The sequence below is a fragment of the Hyla sarda genome, chromosome 4 (genome assembly GCF_029499605.1).
Source record: "Hyla sarda isolate aHylSar1 chromosome 4, aHylSar1.hap1, whole genome shotgun sequence".
Taxonomy (NCBI): domain Eukaryota; kingdom Metazoa; phylum Chordata; class Amphibia; order Anura; family Hylidae; genus Hyla; species Hyla sarda.
The window spans coordinates 55,222,835-55,248,842 of NC_079192.1; the positions used below are offsets into that span (position 1 = coordinate 55,222,835).

Here is a 26,008-nt window from a genome sequence, read left to right on the forward strand (position 1 = left end):
ATCTGGTCACAGCGTTTTTTCACCCAAAAAACGCCATGTGGCAGAATAGGCGTTTTTGCAAAAAAAAAAATGTAATATGTGGAATCCTAGCCTAAATGTTCACTACTGTTATGGAAATTGTAGGATCTGACCAATATAAAAATGCTTCTATTATGAACATCTTTATAGGTAGGGGTAAATATTCTGTGGATTTTCGCAATAATTTCCTGCAACATATTATAGTACAGGGTGGGCCATTTATATGGATACACCTTAATAAAATGGGAATGGTTGGTGATATTAACTTCCTGTTTGTGGCACATTAGTATATGTGAGGGGGGAAACTTTTCAAGATGGGTGGTGACCATGGCGGCCATTTTGAAGTCGGCCATTTTGAATCCAAATTTTGCTTTTTCAATAGGAAGAGGGTCATGTGACACCTCAAACTTATTGGGAATTTCATAAGAAAAACAATGATGTGCTTGGTTTTAACGTAACTTTATTCTTTCATGAGTTATTTACAAGTTTCTGACCACTTATAAAATGTGTTCAATGTGCTGCCCATTGTGTTGGATTGTCAATGCAACCCTCTTCTCCCACTCTTCACACACTGATAGGAACACCGCAGGAGAAATGCTAGCACAGGCTTCCAGTATCCATATACACTGCTATATACTACTATATACACCGCTGGAGAAATGCTAGCACAGGCTTCCAGTATCTGTATACACTGCTATATACTACTATATACACCGCAGGAGAAATGCTAGCACAGGCTTCCAGTATCTGTATACACTGCTATATACTACTATATACACCGCAGGAGAAATGCTAGCACAGGCTTCCAGTATCCGTATACACTGCTATATACTACTATATACACCGCAGGAGAAATGCTAGCACAGGCTTCCAGTATCCTTATACACTGCTATATACTACTATATACACCGCAGGAGAAATGCTAGCACAGGCTTCCAGTATCTGTATACACTGCTATATACTACTATATACACCGCAGGAGAAATGCTAGCACAGGCTTCCAGTATCTGTATACACTGCTATATACTACTATATACACCGCAGGAGAAATGCTAGCACAGGCTTCCAGTATCCGTATACACTGCTATATACTATTATATACACCACAGGAAAAATGCTAGCACAGGCTTCCAGTATCCGTATACACTGCTATATACTACTATATACACCGCAGGAGAAATGCTAGCACAGGCTTCAAGTATCCGTAGTTTCAGGTGCTGCACATCTTGTATCTTCACAGCATAGACAATTGCCTTCAGATGACCCCAAAGATAAAAGTCTAAGGGGGTCAGATCGGGAGACCTTGGGGGCCACGCAACTGGCCCACGATGGCCAATCCACTTTCCAGGAAACTGTTCATCTAGGAATGCTCGGACCTGACCCCCATAATGTGGTGGTCACCATCTTGCTGGAAAAACTCAGGGAACGTGCCAGCTTCAGTGCATAAAGAGGGAAACACATCATCATGTAGCAATTTTGCATATCCAGTGGCCTTGAGGTTTCCATTGATGAAGAATGGCCCCACTATCTTTGTACCCCATATACCACACCATACCATCAATTTAAGTGTTCCAACAGTCTTGGAGGGATCTATCCAATGTGGGTTGGTGTCAGACCAATAGCGGTGGTTTTGTTTGTTAACTTCACTATTCACATAAAAGTTTGCCTCATCACTGAACAAAATCTTCTGCGTAAACTGAGGGTCCTGTTCCAATTTTTGTTTTGCCCATTCTGCAGCACCTGAAATTACGGATACTGGAAGCCTGTGCTAGGATTTCTCCTGCGGTGTATATAGTAGTATATAACAGTGTATACGGATACTGGAAGCCTGTGCTAGCATTTCTCCTGCGGTGTTGCTATCAGTGTGTGAAGAGTGGGAGAAGAGGGTTGCATTGACAATCCAACACAATGGGCAGCACATTGAACACATTTTATAAGTGGTCAGAAACTTGTAAATAACTCATGAAATAATAAAGTTACGTTAAAACCAAGCACATCATTGTTTTTCTTGTGAAATTCCCAATAAGTTTAATGTGTCACATGACCCTCTTCCTATTGAAAAAACAAAAGTTGGATTCAAAATGGCCGACTTCAAAATGGCCACCATGGTCACCAGCCATCTTGAAAAGTTTCCCCCCCTCCCATATACTAATGTGCCACAAACAGGAAGTTAATATCACCAACCATTCCCATTTTATTATGGTGTATCCATATAAATGGCCCATCCTGTACATACAGGGTGGATGAGATTTTAAATGGACATCCCGACTCCACGACATCGGAGATAACAACGTGATTGGGACCCCCAAAGTTTACCAAGGAAGGTTGTATTCTGAACGAAAGCATTACACAGACAGTGCTTCATTCATTCTCTATGGCTCTTCCAAATATTGCCAAGTGGATTATTGTGGATTTTGCATAGATTAGATATCTGAACTGTATCGATCCAGTGTAAAAAAAAAAATCCTATGAGAGATTTGGGACAGCACACAATAAGCACACAATGGTTTTGGGAAACATTTTTTGGGGTAACTTTTGTCATGTGGGCAGGATTGAAAGTGCAGAAGCTGGGCAGCCAAGATTTCTCCACAGGGTCTATTCTTTAAAGGGGTACTCCGGTGGAAAACTTTTTTTTTTTTTTAAATCAACTGGTGCCAGAAAGTTAAACAGATTTGTAAATTACTTCTATTAAAAAAATCTTTATACTTCCATACTACAAATCTGTTTCTGGCACCAGTTCATTAAAAAAAATAAAAAATAAAAAGTTTTCCACTGGAGTCCCCTTTTAACAACCACTAACAATAAGTAGAACATTCTACATTAGAACATTCAGCTTCATTATGGCTAGAGATGAGCGAACTTACAGTAAATTCGATTCGTCACGAACTTCTCGGCTCGGCAGTTGATGACTTATCCCGCATAAATGAGTTCAGCTTTCAGGTGCTCCCGTGGGCTGGAAAAGGTGGATACAGTCCTAGGAGACTCTTTCCTAGGACTGTATCCACCTTTTCCAGCCCACCGGAGCACCTGAAAGCTGAACTCATTTATGCAGGATAAGTTATCAACTGCCGAGCCGAGAAGTTTGTGACGAATCGAATTTACTGTAAGTTCGCTCATCTCTAATTATGGCCTTTGCACCATGAGTGGGTAGGATTCAACAGTGCAGCTACTGAATGTTGACCCAACCCTGCCCACATGCAGCGGCCAATGGTGCACAAAACGATGAAGCCATTGGCCGCTGACTATGGATGGGGTTTTGCCAACATGCACACTCACCTGGTGACACCAGCTTGATGTCCCGCGGGAATTTCCTGCACACGCGATTATAATTGGTAGAGATGTGATGTAAGCACCAGGCTGCCAGCTGCTGTGCACCATGAAACTGAAAAAAACACAAAGCAATGCATATAGGAGCGTATTGTTACACTGAGAATATAGGAATAATCCCAAAAACATTTGCATTTTATGGTCTTAGAATGGGTGTTTTTTTTTTTTTGATAAATAAAAAATAATTTTTCATTCACAATATATGTCATACATTGCACGATACAAATGGAGAAATGCAAAAACATGACAAATACAACCATATACAGTATACTATTCCGTCGGTAAATGACACATCGGGCATTTTTCTTTTTAAAACTCTTATTAAAAACTTTATAGAAACAGTAACGCAATAGGGGATAAGTTTGAGATCGCGGGGGGTCCGACTGCTAGGCCCCCTGCGATCTCTCTGTACGGGGGCCAGGCTCTCCGGCCAGATAGCGGGTGTCAACCCCCGCACGAAGCGGCGGCCGACACGCCCCCTCAATACATCTCTATGGCAGAGCCGGAGATTGCCGAAGGCAGCGCTTCAGCTCTGTCATAGAGTTGTATTGAGGGGGCGTGTCGGCCGCGGCTTCGTGCGGAGGTCGAGACGCCCCCTTCCCGCGGGCTGTCGGGGCTCCGTAGAGGAGATCGCAGGGGGCCCCAGCGGTCGGCCCCCCCGCGATCTCAAACTTATCCCCTATCCTTAGGATAGGGGATAAGTTGTTCACCACTGGGTTCACCACTGGACTACTCCTTTAAAGGGGTTCTCCACTGGAAAACATTTTTTTTTTAAATCAACTGGTACCAGAACGTTAAACAGATTTGTAAATTACTTTTATAAAAAAAATCTTAATCCTTCCAGTACTTATCAGCTGCTGTTATGATCAACAGGAAGTTCTTTCCTTTTTGAATTTCCTTTCTGCCCGACCACAGTGCTCTCTACTGACACCTCTGTCCATTTTAGGAACTGTCCAGAGTAGGATAGGTTTTCTATGGGGATTTGCTCCTACTCTGGATGCATAAAAACTTCTATCCCTCTAAAGCAGTGTTCCCCAACCAGGGTCCCTCCAACTGTTGCAAACCTCCAACTCCCAGCATGCCCGCACAGCCAAAGGCTGTGCGGGCATGCTGGGAGTTGGAGGTTTGCAACAGCTGGAGGCACACTGGTTGGGAAACATTGCTCTAGAAGAACATTTTTAAGTGCAATTTTGGGTGGTTATTAGTGTTGAGCGGCATAGGCCATATTCGAATTTGCGAATATTCGCGAATATATGGACGAATATTCGTCATATATTCCCTATATTCGTAATATTCTCGTTTTATTTTCGCGTATGCGAAAATTAGTATATGCAAAAATTTGCATACGTGAAAATTCGCATATGCGAAAATTAGCATATGCTAATTTTCGTATATGCGGAAATTCGCACGCCAGTCTCACACAGTAGTATTAGAGCCTTCTTTACACCACACAAGCTGGAAGCAGAGAGGGGTGATCACTGTGATGTGTACTGCAAAAAAACAAACAAAACAAAAAAAAAACGAATATTCGTAATTACGAATATATAGTGCTATATTCGCGAATATTCGCGAATTCGCAAATATGCGATATTCTCGAATAAAATTCGCATTGCGAATATTAGCGAGCAACACTAGTGGTTATCGCAACACGGATCTAATGTAAATTGCTAAGGGTGGTGCCTTAGATAGACACTGTCATTTCAACAAACTTTGCATAGATCGATAGTAGAAACTTTGTAATATATCTTATCAGACAAAAATGCTTCTGTCTCCTACTATCAAGCTTCTTTGCTTTACACACCCTCCAGATAGACTGTCTTCCACTCTAAAAAACAACTCAGTTTTGTCCTGTGTCTGGCCAGTGTTTGTCCTACAGTTCACTCAGGGATCAATTACAAACAATACATGTCTATGAAGGAAGTATTTAAAAAAAGAAAAAAAAAAACTCTAGAAAGGTGGGTGATCTGCCCCAGGGATTTATACACAGATTAGACTGTTTTAGAAGACCGATGACAGACTTATCATCTGAAAAAAAGATTGGCCATGTTTGTTATTTTTGAGCCATAGAGAGAACTTTCATTCATGAGCTGTATTTAAGGAAAGAAAATTCTTAAAACATTCCTAGAATATTCCCAGATCCCTTTTCCTTCACCAGTCTTGTTTCATTGATCATGTAGGCATGAATAAATTTAGGAACCAATAAGGACTAAAATGTGTATGGCTGCCTCTGTGAAATGATGTTTATCAGACAATCAATTGTTCGATGGGTGTTTAAGCATTACCCTATCTTTATCTAATGTGTATGGCCACATTTAGGAAGGTGTGTAGAAGTAGAAAAGAAAAGACCAGAGGACGGCGCCTCGTGAGTTACCCCAAACAAAAGGAGAGGTGGTGTCCCTTAAAGGGAGGGGGATGCCGGCTCTATAGAATGGCCGCTCACCTTGAGCGTATAGAGAATACATATATCACCCTGTATAGGGGTATGAGAAGATGTTGTGGATCCTGTGCTGCCCCAGAAGGTCCCAGGAGCAGCCGACCGGTGCCCTGTATAGGTACCAGAAGGAGAAGTGGAAAATGACCTTGGCAGCAAGCGCTCAGATATCCAGTGGAAGTATCACACTTGGGTCATGAAGATAAAGTGTTCAGCAATTTATTGATGTACAGCAAGAACGCGTTTCAGGATTATTCTATCCCTTCTTCAGATTGACAGTACATCGTCCGAAACGCGTTCTTGCTGTACATCAATAAAGTTGATGAACACTTTATCTTCATGACCCAAGTGTGATACTTCTACTGGATATCTGAGCGCCTGCTGCCAAGGCCATTTTCCACATCTCCTTCTAGTACCTATACAGGGCACCGGTCGGCTGCTCCTGGGACCTTCTGGGGCAGCACAGGATCCACAACATCTTCTCATACCCCTATACAGGGTGATATGTGTATTTCCTATACGAGCAGACAATGTGATCTTTGAGTCGTGGCGGGCATGCGCAGTGTACTCACAGACATCGCGGCCACTCTCTGCCTAGCTCAGGAAGAAGGTGGCGTGACTGCGTCTTTTAGTACACTGCGCATGCGCGCACCGACTTGCAGATCACTGTGTCTGCTCGTAGCGGCATGTTTCAGCTATGAGCAGACAAAGCAAGACACACAGGCACAGCCGGAGGCACACTCTAGGGATGGTCGCGTCAAATACAATGTGGATGTGCTACGTGTTAACCTTAGATGCAGTTACCTGAGCAGCTTCCAGTAACATAAGTGCTTCACCATCAATATCATTATTTTTCATAGAGGCATCCATCATGACCGACACGGTGTGTTTCTCTAGGGGAAAAAAAAGAATAGTACATTCATTTAAAAGACATCATGAAAACATCAATAGTTTTTCTTATTATAAGTGCGTAGAATATAACTGTATAGATAGCGTACGTGCCCAACCAGATGACAGATTTGCCACAGAATGACATACAGTATGTTGTACTATATTCTTTCATCTTATATTGTAGTGACCCCTAATCTGTGGCTGGACACTTATTGGGATTTTGCTTCCCTATCGATTCACTGTAAGTGTATAAAGAAGGTGACACCTGGAGGGAAAAATTCAGTCTTGTCACTCCACTTATTATATATATATATATATATATATATATATATATATATAAAGATGATAATAGGCAGCACACAAAAATTAGTGCAAAAGAAAATGTTCTTTATTCCATATACGAGACAACGTTTCAGTGATCTCACATCGCCATTTTCAAGACTTGAAAATGGCGATGTGAGATTGCTGAAACGTTGTCTCGTATATGGAATAAAGAACATTTTCTTTTGCACTAATTTTTGTGTGCTGCCTATTATCATCTTTATCTAAAGCGGGATCGGAGCACCGAGATCCAATTGGCGTGCACCCCTGGGACTTTTCACTTGATGTGCTGCTTATTATTGATCTATATATATATATATACATATATATATACACACACACACTGGCTGAGTACCCGGCGTTGCCCGGTTTTTCCATCCTAATCCTTGTTGGGGAGGAAAATAAACAAAGGAGGAAGCTTTTGACTTCATATCCCAACCCCATATCCCGTCCTCATATCCCGACCTCCTATCCTGTCAGCATATTTCGACCTCATATCCCCTCCTCACATCCCGTCCTCACATCCCGACCCCCTATCCCGACCCCCTATCCCGACCCCCTATCCCGACCCCCTATCCCGACCCCCTATTCGGTCCTCCTATCTTGACCTCCTATCCCGGTCCTCCTATCCCGGTCCTCCTATCCCGGTCCTCCTATCCCGGTCCTCCTATCCCGGTCCTCCTATCCCGGTCCTCCTATCCCGTCCTCCTATCCCGTCCTCCTATCCCGGTCCTCCTATCCCGTCCTCCTATCCCGACCTCCTATCCAGACCCGTAATTTGTGTACCAGGTATTGAAATATCTCCAGCCGTACGGAAGTTATGTGGGAACATACATTTCCCATTGATTTGCATGGGACTTTAAACAAAAGTCCTGACACTCACAAATGGGGGTTGTTAAGGGTTAAATTAACTATCCTATATTTTAAGTGGACATATAAGTAACATGTGACCAAGTATTATCGAAATATCTCCAGCTGTTTGGAAGTTATGCAGTAACATATATTTCCCATAGACTTGTATGGGACTTTAAACATAAACCCAGCCCCTGGCAAATGGGGGTAAGTAAGGGTTAAATCACCTATCCTATGTTTGTTGTTGACATATAAGTAACATGTGTGCCAAGTTTCATGTTAATATCTTTAGCCGTTTGGCCGTGATGCTGGAACATACACACATACACATACACACACACATCATGTTGAGTTTTATATATATATATATATATATATATATATATATATATATATATATATATACATATCCGAAAGACTTTCAAAAAGTTTCCACACTTATTATTTTCGTTGGAATTGGTGAAGCTAGGAGGAGTAGTAATTGATTGTGTCTTTGCGTGTAATATGACTGGTTCCGTCTGGAAAAATGGCTGCCCTTGCTGTTTAGTTTAAGATTTTTCACCCTAGGGTGAAGATGGCTGCAAAACTTAAAAAAAAAAAAAAAAAAAAAAAGGGGGCTGATGTGTAAAGGCCAGTGAGTTCTGTGGTTTGGGCTGTGTGTAGACTTTTGCCAGTCGCAGTTTTGTGCAAAGACCACTGCACCCTGGACCCCATGCAGCTAGCTGTACCATGCTGGCTTTAAAAGTGCACCCCAGATGTATCCTGCGCAAATTTCAGCCACTATTTATTATGCTAAGCAGGCCAGGTCAATTTTTTACGCCTGCTGCGCAAATCTGTACAGCAGTGTTTCCCAACCAGGGTGCCTCCAGCTGTTGCAAAACTACAACTCCCAGCATGCCTGGACAGCCAACGGCTGTCCAGGCATGCTGGGAGTTGTAGTTTTGCCACAGCTGGAGGCACCCTGGTTGGGAAACACTGCTGTACACCAATGAGCAACCTAGAGTAGCACCCTAACATTAGCAGGCATGTATTAAAAGTCGCACATCATTATCATACATGCATAAAAACTTGGGCCTTGGCACACCAAAACCTCCCCCCTGATGATATATGAACCCCAAAGTACTGTACAGAATTATTATTATTACGGTATTTTTATTTATTTTTTTTTTCTTAACGATCCTTGTAGTATACATGTGCGTTTCCCATTGACGTCCATGTTAAAAAAAACGTATGCGGTTGCAGTACGGTTTTTAAACCGGAGTCAAAACCGTGGTTGACCACGATTTTGTTTCCGGTTTAAAAACCGTACTGCAACTGCATACGTTTTTTTTTTTTTTTAACATGGACGTCAACGGGAAACGCACATGTATATGGTTCCATATGGAAAAACGTATACGGTTTTTACTTTGCACATGCGCATTTGCATTCTAAAGTCCCCACCCAAGACCCCTTCCATTAAAAATGGACATTTTCAAAAACGTATGGGTTTCTTTTCTATAAAAACGGACGGAACTGTATGCACTTTTAAAAACAGTATACTGTTTAAAAACGCATACGGTTAACTTTTCCCCATACTGTTCCATCCGTTTTTTTGCCATATGGTTTTCTTTAGAAAAACTGATTGAAAACAGTATGGTGAAAATGTGATGTGAACCCAGCCATAGGCATGACCAGAAGATCCTGGGCCCTAAAGAAAAAATCTGTGGTTCACATCACGTTTCTAAAGAAACCCGTATGGTAAAAAAACAAAAACGGATGGAACAGTATGGGAAAAAGTAAACCGTATGCGTTTTTAAAAGTGCATATGGTTCCGTCCGTTTTTATAAAAAAACATAAACATAAGTTTTTGAAAATGTTTTCAAATTTTAATGGGAGGGGTGTTGGGTGGAGACTTTAGGATGCAAATGCGCATGTGCAAAGTAAAAAAAACTTACACAGTTTCTTGTATGGAACTGTATACATGTGCGTTTCCCATTGACGTCCATGTTAAAAAACGTATGCAGTTGCAGTACAGTTTTTAAACCAGAGACAAAATCATGGTCAACCACGGTTTTGACTCCAGTTTAAAAACCGTACTGCAACCACATTCAACCACATGGATGTCAATGGGAAACGCACATGTATACGGTTCCATACAAGAAACCGTGTACAGTTTTTACTTAGCACATGTGCATTTGCATCCTAAAGTCCCCACCCAACACCCCTCCCATTAAAAATGGACAACATTTTTTAAAACGTATGTTTTTTGTTTGTTTTTTTATAAAAACGGATGGAACCGTATGCACTTTTAAAAACAGTATACAGTTTAAAAACACATAAGGTTTACTTTTTCCCATACTGTTCCATTCGTTTTAGTTTTTTTTTGCCATACGGTTTTCTTTAGAAAAACTGATTGAAAAACAGTATGGCAAAAACGTGATGTGAACCCAGACTACAGAACCCCCAACTATAATGCCTTATTTATAGCACCGGTGTGTTTATATAAGAAAGGGAGACCTCATGGGCCCCTCAGGCTCCTGGGCTTGGGTGCAACCATACCCTGTGCACCCCCTATAGTTACCCCCATGGGCATAACATAGCCATTCCTTACCTGTCATTGCCACCAGATGTGGCAGGCACAGCCTGTTGGCCAGTATGATGAGATCCAAAGGGTCAAGATCAGGTCCTGCAGTGAACTGTCCAGTGTACAAATACTCAAGCACTGCACGCATACTGCCTCTAGAGGTGTACGGAAGAACTACCTGGAAACAAAGATAAATTAACTATTACTGGACTATATTTATTGTTATGCTTTATATGAGCCATAAAGTCAGATACATTTACTAATGATCACAATAGGTGTTGTTGGATTGAAGGGATTTTTCATGGATTTTTCCGCCATTTAGACCAGTGTTTTCCAACCAGTGTGCCTCCAGCTGTTGCAAAGCTACCACTCCCAGCATGCCCGGACAGCCGAAGGCTGTCCGGGCATGCTGGGAGTTGTAGTTTTGCAACAGCTGGAGACACACTGGTTGGGAAACACTGATTTAGACAAGGCATAAAAGCCTATCCAGGCATGCTGGGAGTAGTAGTTTTGCACCACCTTGAGGCACACTGTTTGGGAAACACTTCTCTAGACAACCATGTGTTCACCATGATGATTTCCTATCAACCTGGATGTAAACTTAAAGGGAATGTGTCACCAAATGTGATTTTTTTTTTTTTTTTTTTTTTTAGAGGTTAAATAATTTTTTCAAATAATAAAAAAAAAAAATTACTTGTCACAAAATATGAAAAATGTTATTGTAACTTGTCATATCTCCCACTGTTGACCAGCAGATGGAGCTAGCATGAAGAATCTGGTGAAAGCAAGCAACTTGTCTGGATGCTGCAAAAGAACCACGCCCGTCTACCTTCCTCCTCTGTCTATGTGCAAAAGGAAAGGGGGGAGGGGGTACTGTAGTTTCTTTCAATTCCACTGTCACCATTTTGTTGGTGTCTGAAGAGTGGTAAAGAACAGACTAGATGTCTCTTGATAGGTCACTGCTCCTTAGGGACTTCAAGAAAATGGTGCTGGCTCCCCCTTTCACGTCACCTAGTCTGTGCTATGCACATGTGCAGTAAGCAGTCAATGCTTTTCTATGAGACATTCTCAGTCTTAAAGGGGTACTCCACTGAAAAACATTTTTTTTTAAATCAACTGGTGCCAGAAGGTTTAACAGATTTGTAAATTACTTCTATTAAAAAATCTTAATTCTTTCAGCACTTATCAGCTGCTGTTATAATCCACAGGAAGTTCTTGTCTCTTTGTCTCTGCCTGACCACAGTGCTCTCTGCTGACACCTCTGTCCATTTTAGGAACTGTCCAGAGCAGGATAGGTTTTCTATAGGGATTTGCGCCTACTCTGGACAGTTCCTAAAATGGACAGAGGTGTCAGCAGAGAGCACTGAGGTCAGGCAGAAAGGAAATTCAAAAAGAAAAGAATTTCCTGTGGATCATACAGCAGCTGATAAGTACTGGAAGGATTAAGATTTTTTAATAGAAGTAATTTACAAAATCAGTTTAACTTTCTGGCACCAGTTGATTTAAAAGAAAATGTTTTCCAGGGGAGTACCCTTTTAACTTTCTTATGCCCTGTGCCTGCCATAAAGCAACAGTGTAGGTGTTGTGAAGTGACACACCACGAAGAGGCTACACTAATGGCAGTTTATGAATAAATAACATTAAAACTACATTATCCTAAAACTAAATACATAAATTAAATGATTTATCTTAATAGAATAATGTAATTTATTTAAAAAAAATTAAATGGTAACACATTCCCTTTAGAGTGATGGACTATTTGGCCAATTTCTGCTTTTCCTGGATGTCAAGGCCAATGGATGACAAATTATTGACTTTAATACTTTATCATTCAATGTGACTATGTAACTACTAAATACGTTGATTATATAATCTGTATGCAATCCATACATACATTAGCCAAAAATAGCCATAAACAATATAATTATGGGAATTATAATGTGGCTCGGTGCCGGGATAAATTCCTTGGTAATAGACAGGTGGCCTGGTAATACATGCTGGCTCCTTCTATGGGAGGCTAGAAGATCGAGAGGAGGAGAACAGTAATGTTTCCTAACCATAGCCTTTATGAGTGACATAGCAGCAGGGCCGGGTTCCTGTTGTGCACAGATACAGTATTTTGTAAGAATGGAAATATCAAAAATAGTTCTTATTTCCCATAATGCATATTGCACAACCTACGCTGACTTCTATGTAAAATCTCTGTGCCAGGACAATAATTGTCTATGTTGGATTTCAAGTTCCCCATCCTTTTGTTCTCAAAGGGATAAGATGCTGCCAGAGGAGTCTGGAAGAGGCTTACTCCTCTCTTCCATTCAGAACATATGCACGCTCGGCTGAGCTGAGTGTTTGTGTGTATGGGGAGATGTCTGTCAGCAGATCTCGCATCTTATGTATGGTCAGCTGTAGCATCCCTGCCCTATGGGGCTGTCTGTATAAGGCACACACATGCATGCTCGGCTGAGCTGGGATTGCAGGTGTATGGGGAAATTGGGGGAAGATATTTGTTGCCTAAACTAGCTTTTTATATGTATAGCAAGCTGTAGTATCCCTGCCCCATCCCGCCTAGATCTCAGGCATGGAGAAGTCAATTGTGCCGGAGGCAGGTATAGGACCCTACACTCGCGTCCTAGCTGATCGGGATATCACGATTTCACCACAATGGTCCCGATCAGCCCGACGGGATCCAATTATTTAAACTTTAAACACGGCGATCAACTTTGATCGTTGTGTCTAAAGGGTTAAAGGGGTACTACCATGCAAAACTTTTTCTTAAAAATCAACTGGTGCCAGAAAGTTAAACAGATTTGTAAATTACTTCTATTAAAAAATCTTAATCCTTCCAGGACTTATTAGCTGCTGAATACTAGAGAGGAAATTCTTTTCTTTTTGAAACACAGAGCTCTCTGCTGACATCATGACCACAGTGCTCTCTGCTGACATCTCTGTCCATTTTAGGAACTGTCCAGAGCAGCATATATTTGCTATGGGGATTTTCTCCTACTCTGGACAGTTCTTAAAATGGACAGAGATGTCAGCAGAGAGCACTGTGCTCGTGATGTCAGCAGAAAGCTCTGTGTTCCAAAAAGAAAACCATTTCCTCTGTAGTATTCAGCAGCTAATAAGTACTGGAAGGATTAAGATTTTTTAATAGAAGTAATTTACAAATCTGTTTAACTTTCTTGGCACCAGTTGATTAAAAAAAAAAAAAAGGTTTTCCAAGGGAGTACCCCTTTAATAGCGTGCGGCACAACGATCGGTGCTGCGCGCTACTAGCCCAGGGTTCTGCTAATAAAGGCTTTTTTGGAGCTTCTCTAGATTTTAGATGAAAGTCCTGAATGGGGGATCCCCTCCAATTTAATTACAGGTTTTCTAAACCAGACAACCCCACTAATGAGAATACAGAATAATACATACATCTGTCAGGCAGGCGACCCTTATGGATATACACCGAGCGTGTGTAGTTGGGTCCTCATTCGTCAATTTCAAGGAAATTGAGCATTCAGCTTTTCCAAATTTCCAAATCACTAAAGTGATTTCTGTTTTGCACCAAGTAATATAAGAAAGTGACCTACTGACAGACTCTACATCTTTCCCTATAGCTGCACACTTCTATAATGTATCCCTGACTGTCACCTTTATCACCAGTGGCGCAGGCAGTGTTTCCCAACCAGGGTGCCTCCAGCTGTTGCAAAACTACAACTCCCAGCATGCCTGGACAGCCAACGGCTGTCCAGGCATGCTGGGAGTTGTAGTTTTGCAACAGCTGGAGGCACCCTGGTTGGGAAACACTGGGCGCAGGTATAAGAGGTCGCAGAGGTCGCAGACCGGTGTGCCCATGAGTCAGGGGCACACATAGGTCCCCTCACCATGCAAAGGCTGACTGCTTCCGCCTGACCATAGAGATCTGTGCAGCAGCAGGCTGGGGAGATCTGCAGTCAATGATAGGAGCAGAGGTATCACATAGGTTAAAGGTCAGATGAATAAAGTCATAAAACAAGTGGCTACTCTTACAGGAGCAGAGAAGATAAGAACTGGTAGTGTGTTAACCCTTTCCTTTCCATTTGTTAGGACACTACATGGGACTACTACACATGATATCTGTCACAGCGAGCGCTCCGGTCTCCACCTCCGGACCGGAGCACCCGCTGCCTGTGTCCTCCGTGCTGGGGTCCCGGCGTCTCCCGGTCAAACACACTGACCGGGAGCACGGATCTCACTGTGGCAGGGACGCGGATAGCGTGGCGGCTGGTCCCCGCTCAAGTGCCGCGTCCCCGTTCATCTCACCTGCTCCCGCATGGCGCTCCTGGGTCCCAGCGCGCGCGGCCCCGCTCTCTAGGGCGCGGGCGCGCCGGCTTCGGTAAATTTAAAGGGCCAGCGCACCGGTAATTGGTACACTGGTTCCACACCTCCCATTGTGATTTCCCAATATAAGGCACCTGCCCCTTCCTGCCCTTGCCGGATCTTTGTGCTTGTGCCTCTGAGAAAGCGTTCCCTTCAGTGATTATTGCCTTGCCAGTTGCCGTACCCATTGCTGCCGTATACTCGCCTGTGAACCCTTGCTGCCTGCCCTGACCTCTGCTACGTGTGACTATGCTCTTGCCTGCTCCATGTACCACGCCATATCAGCTGCCAGAGAGCTCGAGTTGCTACTGGAGGATACGACCTGGTGGTTACCGCCGCAGCAAGTCCATCCTGCCTTGCGGCGGGCTCTGGTGAAAACCAGTAACCACTTAGAACCGGTCCTCTGGTACAACCCGCGTCATCGCCTCTCTGGTTCAGAGGATCCACTACCAGTCCTGCCGGTACGTGACAATATCATGTTATGCTGCCCAACCACAAGGGTTCAAAAATAAATCCTTAGATAAGTTTCTTAGAAAATTCTTAGATAAGATTACAGTTCCAGCTCCAGGCCCCCCTCTCCTGCCCCCTGGGGTAGGAAGGATTTAGAATATTAATATAGAAAAGAAGTATGGTTGCAGCAGGGGACTGCACAGGTACATAAGTCTGCAGGGGCCAGAGCAGAATTTCCTGCCTGACTAAACCGAGCAATTGTGTGTTTAGAAAACGAGAGGGGGAAAGCCGCTGCCAGACAGCTCTTGCAGCAGCTAATCTTCCCATAAACAAAAAAGATATCTATATATATATATATATATATAATCCAAAGCGAAGACACCGCAAACAGCAGTGGCATATGGGTGAATAAAGCAGCTAGAAGTTTATTTGCACCAACAAGTGCATGCGATGTTTTGGCCAATTGGCCTTTCTCATGAATGCTTGAGAAAGGCCATTTGGCCGAAACGTTGCATGTACTTGTTGGTGCAAACTGCTTGAGAAAGGGCATCTGGCTGAAATGTTGCATATACTTGTTATTGCAAATAAACTTCTAGCTACTTTATTCACCCATATGCTGCTGCAGTTTGCAGTGTCTTCGCTTTGGATGGAATTTGCTGGATCCGGCGGTGGCACGCTGGATGGACACTTGCAGATGCACTGGAACGCTCAAGTGCTGACTCCTTTCTTTGCTTATAAATATAAATATATATGTTTTTGTCCACAGACTCAAGAGAAACTCATATTTGATTACATACCCAGTGCACCACATATATTTGTCCACGCCATATATGAGGGGACACATTTTTGTCTACCATATATGAAGCAAGCTTAGCTTATACAAGTATATAAACCTTTATATAAAAACATAAAAGGTATTTATAAAAAAAAATAATAATAACAACATTATATACCAAATGAAAACCCTGCCATGAAAGAGGCAGATTTTAATATAATAATTCTGGGCCACTGTATGTTGTATTGTTGTCGGGCTAAACTGCACCAAGTATCCAATAACCAGCTGAACTTGGCCGGTCCTGCCATACACTAGTCTGCCATCGGCCACTGTATTCATTTCAAACAGCTTTTTGCTGGAATTAGACATTTAATCCGACTTTTATCTCATGTGTATGGGCAGCTTTATTGTTCCATACAATATTATGTTACAGATACTCAACCTCAGAAGTGCTGCTTTCCAAAAAGGGACCCCCAAACATGGCTGCCATCCAGTCGCATCCGGAGATGAGCAGTGGTTTATGGGCCTTTATGCTGCCATCGTCCAATACAAAAGTGACATCTAAAAGGAGAAAAAAACAAGACCATGAAAATGGAGAAAATGCCCGATGAAAAGTGAAATCAGCAAACTTCCACCTAAGACCCAGACCTCACAAAATCCATACAGACAGTAATGAATGATAATGAATGATTTCTTGGTCAGATTGCAACCGGGATTTGGTATTTTTGACAATAAAGTAGCACTGCAGACAACACTACACTTGGTGCTTAAAGGGGTACTCCGCTGCCCCAGCATTTGGAACAAATTTGTTCCGAATGCTTGGAGCGGGCGTTGGGGGGGGGTCGTGACATCACGGCCATGACCCTTGTGACATCACGCCTCTCCCCCTCAATGCAAGTCTATGGGAGGGGGCGTGGCAGCCACCACGCCCCCTCCCATAGACTTGCATTGAGGGGGAGTGGCGTGATGTCACGAGGGGCGTGGCCATTGCATCACAACCCCAGCACCCAGCTTTCTAGACAAATGGTGGATGCTGCACAGAGATCTTGGAGGTCCCAGCTGCAGGACCCCTGCGATCAGATATCTTATCCCCTATCCTTTGGATAAGGGATAAGATGTCTAGGGGCAGAGTACCCCTTTAAGTAGAATAAAAGTATGAATAGAACCTATAAAGTATGCCCCATTTATGGACATGATATACAGACACCTCCCAGACTAGCCATGTCATTGGTTTGGAAGTACTCCTACAGAATATATACACAAGTAAGTAGGCCAGTGTTTTCCAACCGAAGACTGTCCGGGCATGCTAGGAGTTGTAGTTTTGCAACAGCCAGAGGCACCCTGGTTGGCAAACACTGAAGTAGGCCATGGTATATACCATTGGTTGTAACTTTTCATGATTCAACCATAAAAGCCAATGAGGCAGTACTCACCAGAGAAGAACCCTTTTGTTAGACATTCCTTGATGCGGTTGCTCCTTCTGACATGGAAAGCTCTAGTGATCTCTTGGTTCATGAAGGCTTCTCGATTCAGGATATTTGCCACCATCATACGCAGGTCAAAGACCTCCAAAAGCTCAGCAATGTGGGCCACCTCCATCAGCTCAGGCTCTCTTTCATCTAGTCGTCCAGTGTACAAATATTTCAGCACAGCCCTGAATGGCCCGGGCCTTACTGAGCTGTCCATTTTTACCACCGTTACCCTTCTGGCCCTGTAACCAGGCAGCTCCTCCAGAACTCCACTCCGTATGCTCTCAAAAGCCCTGCTCCACCCTGACAAATCTCTATCTCCTTCCCTTCCCAAAGTACCATCACTGGCTGAGGTTCTCATTCCTCCTCCCTCCGTTTCCCCAGAACCCTCACAAGCATCAAAGCTAGAGGCACGTAAAAGGGGATCCCTGGCTTGAGATGGGGGATCTCCGTCTTCCATTAGGAAAAGGTCACAGAATTTGGAGGAAGCAGTGGAGAGGTAGATGCGGTGCGCATAGATACGAATCCTTTCTTGGACCACCAGCACCACATCAGCACAGGATGCCTCCTCTAAAAGGTGTCCAGGATGATCTTCACTCTGAGCAGGGGGATCAGGCACTATGATAACAGGCGGAGGGGGCCGAGGAGGAAGGAAAGGGGCTTGTGGGAGAGGTTTGCGTACACTTTTCAGGTGTGACTTCCAAAACTGTAAGTGGCGACGAGATATGAGCGCTGAGCGGATTGCATTATCAAAAACTTCCTTGATGCCACATTGTGCCACCACGCTGGTTTCATAATACGGAATGCCAAGTTCTTTGGCTACTTCCCGACCTTTCTCAGGTGGAAGAATTTCCTGGGGACGAATTGGCCTGTAAAAGAATGAAACAATTATCAGAACATCTGAGAAACCCTATATATAGCCAGTTGTATAGTGACGGCTTGTTATATCTCATTCGAGAGACTGCCTGTACAGAGTTTGGAGGATTTGTTCTGAATCTCCATCATTGACTCCATCATGTTTATTGGGAGGACTAGTGCAGCATAGAAAAACTATTCTTACATAAAATGACATGCACCATAACCGAACCCACAGGACTCCATTATAAGTCAGTGGTCAATGATTATAACCAGTGTCACCCACACTACCTGTCTGTACCAGCAAATTAGTGCAGTGACAATGATGACAGATTTCCTTTAAAGGGGTACTCCGCTGCTCAGTGTTTGGAACATACTGTTCCGAACGCTGGAGCTTGTGATGTCATAGCCCCGCCCCCTCATGATACCATGCCCCGTCCCCTCAATGCAAGTCTATGGGAGGGGGCGTGACATCATGCCCCCGCCCCCTCAATGCAAGTCTATGGGAGGGGGCGTGATGTCATATCCCCGCTCCAACAATGCAAGTATATGAGAGGGGGCGTGACGTCATGCCCCCACACCCTCAATGCAAGTCTATGGGAGGGGGCGTGACGTCATGCCCCCGCCCCTCAATGCAAGTCTATGGGAGGGGGCGTGATGTAATGCCCCCGCCCCCTCAATACAAGTCTATGGGAATGGCGTGACGTCATGCCCCCGCCCCCTCAATGCAAGTCTATGGAAGGGGGCGTGACGTCATGTCCCCGCTCCCTCAATGCAAGTCTATGGGAGGGGGCGTGACGTCATGCCCCCGCCCCCTCAATGCAAGTCTATGGGAGGGGGCGTGACGTCATGTCCCCGCTCCCTCAATGCAAGTCTATGGGAGGGGGCGTGACGTCATGCCCCAGCCCCCTCAATGCAAGTCTATGGGAGGGGGCGTGATGGCTGTCACGCCCTCTCCCATAGACTTGCATTGAGGGGGCGGGGCATGACATGAGGGGGCGGGGATATGACCTCACAAGCTCCCGGCGCCGGCTCCAGTGTTCGGAACAGTTTGTTCCAAACGCTGAGCAGTGGTGTACCCCTTTAAAATACTGAATGCAAGACTAAGGATATGGAAACTCTGGAAAAAAATGTTTTATTTCAAGCTATTTATTCTTCTATAGTTAAAAGGAGCAGCTAAGCTGAGAAAAGACAGTCCAGCCAAGGGCTTCACATTCTCAGCTCAGTATAGCAGCATGGAGCGGACATTTAAGATCAGACAGGTGTAAGACAAGAGCCCTGCGATGATGGTTGTTGGGCAGCATTAGGCTCTTGTCACATCCCATGCCCGCTCACTGATGGATTGGCACTGACAGGACACAGGTTTAATTGATGTGATTACAAATAGCCCTGGACAGGCCAGCCAATAAACCCTGGACAGCATATTGTTAGAGGTTCATATTTCTAGTGAGGGATATTTAACTTAAGTAAACAACTTAAAGACAACCTGGCCAGGGGGCGTCGGGCACGGTTCACTGCTTCTATATCGGCATAGCGAAGGTCCAATTGGCATCCAACCAGAATGACAGGTGCTCTGGGGCAGAAGTGCTTTATCTCCGGGTACCACATAGTTTGGACATGCTGCAGGGAGTTAGGGTTGGCAATGGAAAAACAGAGAACAACCACATCTGACCTATAAAGAAAGTGAGAGAGAGCATGAGCGTAAAGTATAGCAAGGTAGGCTGAGGCGGTGTAGCTATATGTGGGCCAGACATAGCAGATGCACCTGGGCTTTGGTGCCTGGAGAGGCTCAAACACCTTACTGCCACCAGTATTAAAATGATACATGGGAGGTGAGGGTCAAGATTTTGCACTTAAGAGCTCAAGATACATCTCTGGGGTACAATATAATTTAGTAGAAGTCTATTAGGCTAAAATAGAAATAGTGACAGAAGAAATGAAGGAAAAAAGAAAGAACAAAAGTATAAAGTTCATCTAAAGTAAAATTCCACCTTGGAGCCACTTTGAAGAATGTATAGCTGATTAGGAGATCAGAGCCTTATATTAGTCCTGAGTAAAGAACACCTTTAAAGAATATGCTATGGTGTTGCCAAACCTTCCTTAATATTATAAGTATTACTGCATTTAAAGGGGTTCTCCACCATGAGGTGATTTTAGTACGTACCTGGCAGACAGTAATGGACATGCTTAGGAAGGATCTGTGCTTGTCTTGGGGCTAAATGGCTATGTTGTGAGATTACCATAACACTGTGGCTAGCTTTTTGTGAACTGGTATTTCCTGTTTGAGCTTTCTTCTTTTGCCTACAAATCCCATAATTCCATTTTCCTCCCTCCCACACATCAGCCACTCCAACCATTGAAACATAAATGAGCTGCATCCATTCAAAAGACCTGTGGTTTTCAACCAGGGTGCCTACAGCTGTTGCATTAGTTGCAGATTGATCTCTCTCCCACCAAGCGATCGCTCCACCCATTGAAGCAGACAGGCTCCCTGCCATCAGCTGACTAGTGACTCAAGTCTCGGCCGCATTGCAACCTGGGAAAAATCTGAGACAACAGTAATTTTGTATGCTGACAAAAATAAATATTGGGGTTAAAATCACAGAAGAATTGTGAGAAAACCGTCACACACAGGTACAGACACTATATTATGAACTACACTAAATTTACAGCCCCTGTAGCATAGTCAAACAAAAAAAAATTCCTGGAATACCCTTTTAACTTAAAAGGGGTACTCCAGTGCTTAGACATCTTAACCCCTATCCAAAGGATAGGGGATAAGATGCCTAATCGCGGGAGTCCCGCCGCTGGGGACCCCCGTGATCTTGCACCCCTTTTGTAATCATTCCCCGAAGCGCGTTCGCTCCGGGTCTGATTACCGGCGACCACAGGGTCGACGGCGTGTGACGTCACGCCTCCGCCCCCGTGTGACATCACGCTCCGCCCCTCAATGCAAGCCTACGGGAGGGGGCTTGATAGCTGTCACGCCCCCTCCCATAGACTTGCATTGAGGGGAGGAGTGTGAAGTTACACGGGGGCAGAGCCGTGACGTCACACACCGCCGGCCCCGTGATCGACAGTAATCAGACCCAGAGCGAACACGCTCCGAGAATTGATTACAAACGGGGTGCCGCGTGCAAGATCACGGGGGTCCCCAGCGGCGGGACTCCCGCGATCAGGCATCTTATCCCCTACCCTTTGGATAGGGGTTAAGATGTCTAAGCACCGGAGAACCCCTTTAATGATAGTGGCCTGTCGCCTCTGAATGGATTCCATTGCCTACCTGCAAACACAAGCAATATCCTAAGACTGTTGACCAGCCTGTGGGGCAATGGTAGGGCACATAAAGGGGTATCTCCAACATTTATGGCATTTTCACAGGCTATGCCATACATATCTGAAAGATGCAGGTCTCAACTCTAGGATGTGCGCTTTTGTTGAGAACAAGGGTTCCACAGACCTGTCCTACCCGCCAGGAGGTGATTGGTAACCTGAAAATCCCAACGTGGGCTGTTTTACACAGTTAGTGTAACTCTGATAACATTTAATGGGAGTTGCCTAAACAGCGTAGCACTGCACACACCCATATGCAAAACATATATAAACCAAAATGAAGCTAAAAGCCAATAATAATTCCCTCCCCAGGAGTTTCCAGTGTCTGTTGCCATCTTGCAGTCTCATACTTTGTTCCATTTGTCCCCTAGGTTGTTCTGATATACATTAAAGTGGTACTCCCGTGAAAACCTTTTTTCTTTTAAATCAACTGGTGGCAGAAAGTTAAACATATTTGTAAATTACTTCTATTAAAAAAATCTTAATCCTTCCAGTACTTATTAGCTGCTGAATGCTACAGAGTAAATTCCTTTCTTTTTGGAACACTGATGACATCACGAGCACAGTGCTCTCTGCTGACATCTCTGTCCATTTTAGCAACCATGCATAGCAGATGCATTTCAGATGTATGCTAAGGGCAGCATGGTGGCTCAGTGGTTAGCACTGCTGCCTTGCAGTGCTGGGAACTTGGGTTCAAATCCCACTAAGGACAACAATAAATAAAGCGTTATTATTATTATAATAACGTCAGCAGAGAGAACTGTGGTCGTGATGTCATCAAAGAGCATTCCAAAAAGAAAAGAATTTCCTCTGTAGTATTCAGCAGCTAATAAGTACAGGAAGGATTAAGATTTTTTAATAGAAGTAATTTACAAATATCCTTAAGCCACTGGAGGAGGAGAGAGCACACCGTGCAGCTAAACATGCAGATATACAATGGAGGCCGGAAGAAGGACGTTCCTACGTCCGAAACACTCGGCGTAGCCTCTGAGCGCCCCTTACCGTCTCCGTCTATGCCGTGGTGATCCCGGACCTCGGGCCTGCAGCTGTTTACCCGCGGTGAGTGCACGCTACCTCTCTTTCATTGTATAATTTACAAATATGTTTAACTTTCTGCCACCAGTTGATTTAAAAGAAAAAAGGTTTTCACCGGAGTACCCCTTTAAGAAGGCAAGTCTTCAGTACAGGACAAATAGAAGCGACTATAACTACAGGATAAGACTAGTAACTTTGTAAAAAAAAAAAATCTATGCTAAGAACCTCCAAACATGTTGTATCTACTGCTCCCAGATAAAACCTTGTGTAAAGTGCCAGACTACACAGAGATTGTTTGTCGTCTGTTACCATGGAGATGCATAGTCTGCTCGGGGGCTGTAGATGCAAAATGGTAGGAATTTTGTTTTAATCAAACACCAAATGCAGACTTGCTTAATTTTTTATTATTTAAAATAAAAAATGAAGCAAGTCCTAAAAAAAAAATAAAATGAAGCAATTCATTTTAGTATTGGGACAAAAAAAAAATGTAATAATACAGTAATTGGTTGTGATCATAAAGATAGCTTTTAAAGTGGCTAGGATAGGTGGAGTTTCACATTTATAAAATGACCACATCATACCTTCCATAAGCAAATCGTCTGTCTTTATGGTGGTCTCCAAAAGTGTCCCAAAGCCTCAATGAGACACTGACATCATCTACGACATCACGGGAGCGCTCCAACACCTACAACAAGGAGGAAGTGAAAAAGAACAGTACATAATGCCTCCGAATGCATTCACTAATGCCCCATACGCCAATGGAGTTTATTATATTGAGCTTATCTGATTTTCTAGATTACACATGCACATACAGGTCATGGATCGGTTGATGTTCTAGAAGAGTGTTTCCCAAGTGCGGTCCTCGAGTCCCCCCAACAGGTCATGTTTTCTGGATTTCCTCAGTATTTTACAGGTGATATCACTGTGGTGATGCCCAATTCACTGACCAGAGTTATATGACCTGCGAAAGACTGAGGAAATCCAGAAAACATGACCTGTTGTGGGGACTTGAGGACCGTGCTTGATAAACACTGTTCTAGGATCAACCAACAGGGTATGGGAAGACAAGGAATAAGCTAAAAAAATAAATAAAAAAAAAAACATAAGGATGTTTCCTTTTATATTACTGTATTAAAGGGGTACTCTGGTGGATTTTTTTTAATCAACTGGTGCCAGAAAGTTAAACAGATTTGTAAATTACTTCTATTAAAAAATCTTAATCCTTCCAGTACTAATCAGCTGCTGAATACTACAGAGGAAATTATTTTCTTTTTGGAACACAGAGTTCTCTGCTGACATCATGACCACAGTGCTCTCTGCTGATTTCTCTGTCCATTTTAGGAACTGTCCGGAGCAGCGTATGTTTGCTATGAGGATTTTCTCCTTCTCTGGACAGTTCTTATAATGGACAGAGATGTCAGCAGAGAGCACTGTGGTCATGATGTTGGCAGAGAGCTCTGTGTTCCAAAAAGAAAAGAATTTCCTCTGTAGTATTCAGGAGCTAATAAGTACTGGAAGGATTACATTTTTTTTTTATAGAAGTAATTTACAAATCTCAGGGTAGAATACAGACATGGTGCACATCTACAATCTTGTATAATGATCTGATTGCTTCTCAGCATAATATCAAAAACTAACAGGTTGTTAGTATACATTTTTGATCAAAAAGTACAAGCCCACTCGCCACGTCAAGGCCACCTATTCAGAGTGGGTCCCTAATGTCCCTAGCATAAAATGGCGTAGCACCAGGCGGCTACCACCACCGCCGCGACACAGGTGCCCACGGGGGGGGGGGGGGGAAGCTACCCACTGGCAGAGCGGCCCCAATGCCACTCAAACCAGTCTATGGGTCGCACCCGCCCGCAGACACAGCGCCACGGCAGCAACGGACACCGCACAGCACCACACCAGTGTGAACAAGGTGTAATGGCTCACTTACCATGCTCTCCCAGTTGTCTGTTTTCTTCTAACCGAATTCACACTGTGTTTTCTATCCCCTCCTTTTTTTTTTTAACATGTGCTGCACTCTTCCCCACCCCCTCAGCCCAACCCTATATAAGTAGTAGTTAGCTACACATGGGTCATTTCTTTCCTAGTAGCCTCCCAGTCTGACTGGGAGAGCATGGTAAGTGAGCCATTGCACCTTGTTCACACTGGTGTGGTGCTGTGCGGCGTCCGTTGCTGCCGTGGCGCCGTGTCTGCGGGGGGGTGCGACCCATAGACTGGTTTGAGTGGCATTGGGGCTGCTCTGCCAGTGGGTCGTTTCCCCCCCGTGGACGCTGGTGTCGCGGCGGTGGTGGTCGCCATTTTATGCTAGGGACGTTAGGGACCCACTCTAAATAGGTGGCCTTGACGTGGTGAGTGGGCTTGTACTTTTTGATCAAAAATGTATAATAACAACCTGTTCGTTTTTGATATTATGCTGAGAAGTAATCAGATCATTATACAAGATTGTAGATGTGCGACCATGTCTGTTTTCTTCTAACCTAATTTACAAATCTGTTTAACTTTCTGGCACTAGTTCATAAAAAAAAAAAATACTACTATACCCCTTGCTACCTTACTTGTACAGTGCCCACAACCCCCATGCCCCTCTTGTGCAGGTAAAGAGTTACACATTAATAAGTACTCACCTCTTGGCACACACGGTACTGATCTATGGCCCAGACAGTTGGCACATGTGTGGCAAGAAGCTGGTATTGAGTCAAGGTGGCATTACATGCCCGTGCACAGATCAGGCGAGTTTTCCCGACGGCGTTGTCTCCAACCACCACACATTTTATCGTCTCAACATTGGGACGCTCATAATCCATATCAGTGTCCAGCAGCTGGGATCTGTATGTTGGGGGGGGAAAGGAAGAAAGTGTCAGGCTGGTTTAGATAGACTCATCGCCTAATAACATTGACCTAGACCTAGTGGTCTCCAAAATGTGTACCTCCAGATGTTGCAAAACTACCAGCATACCAGGACAGCCAATGGCCTAAGGTCCACAGTTTGGAGGCCGCTGGCCTAGTGCAACCTGCTATATATATTTTACTTATAGCAACAACAATGAAATCAATTGCTCGAGAGAGACAAAAAATCTAACTGTATGTGGATGGGCAGAACATGGCGTAACGTTTGGTACGGCCTCACCTGGAATATGCGGTTCAGTTTTGGTTGCCTGTCCATAAAAGGGACACTGCGGAGTTGGAAAGGGTGCAGAGACGCGCGACTAAACTAATATGGGGCATGGAACATCTTAGCTATGAGGAGCGATTAAAGGAGTTACAATTGTTTAGTCTTGAGAAGAGACGTTTAAGGGGGGATATGATAAACGTATATAAGTATATAAATGGCCCAT

The 26,008-nt window shown here is 43.9% G+C and overlaps 1 protein-coding gene across 18 annotated transcripts in view; it reads right to left on the reverse strand.

Moving 5' to 3' along the window:
* The window catches only part of RHOBTB2 (Rho related BTB domain containing 2), a 99,057-nt gene that overhangs the window by 4,750 nt on the left and 68,299 nt on the right, over positions 1 to 26,008 (reverse strand). For all 18 annotated transcript variants that reach the window (XM_056571025.1, XM_056571026.1, XM_056571021.1 and 15 more), the window contains 8 exons: positions 25,298 to 25,499; positions 23,246 to 23,349; positions 19,783 to 19,968; positions 17,406 to 18,310; positions 16,415 to 16,533; positions 10,431 to 10,581; positions 6,581 to 6,669; positions 3,295 to 3,400 (listed from right to left, as the gene is read on the reverse strand). In XM_056571025.1, the coding sequence (XP_056427000.1) occupies positions 3,295 to 3,400; positions 6,581 to 6,669; positions 10,431 to 10,581; positions 16,415 to 16,533; positions 17,406 to 18,310; positions 19,783 to 19,968; positions 23,246 to 23,349; positions 25,298 to 25,499 (1,862 nt within the window). The remainder of the gene's footprint in view (positions 1 to 3,294; positions 3,401 to 6,580; positions 6,670 to 10,430; positions 10,582 to 16,414; positions 16,534 to 17,405; positions 18,311 to 19,782; positions 19,969 to 23,245; positions 23,350 to 25,297; positions 25,500 to 26,008) is intronic.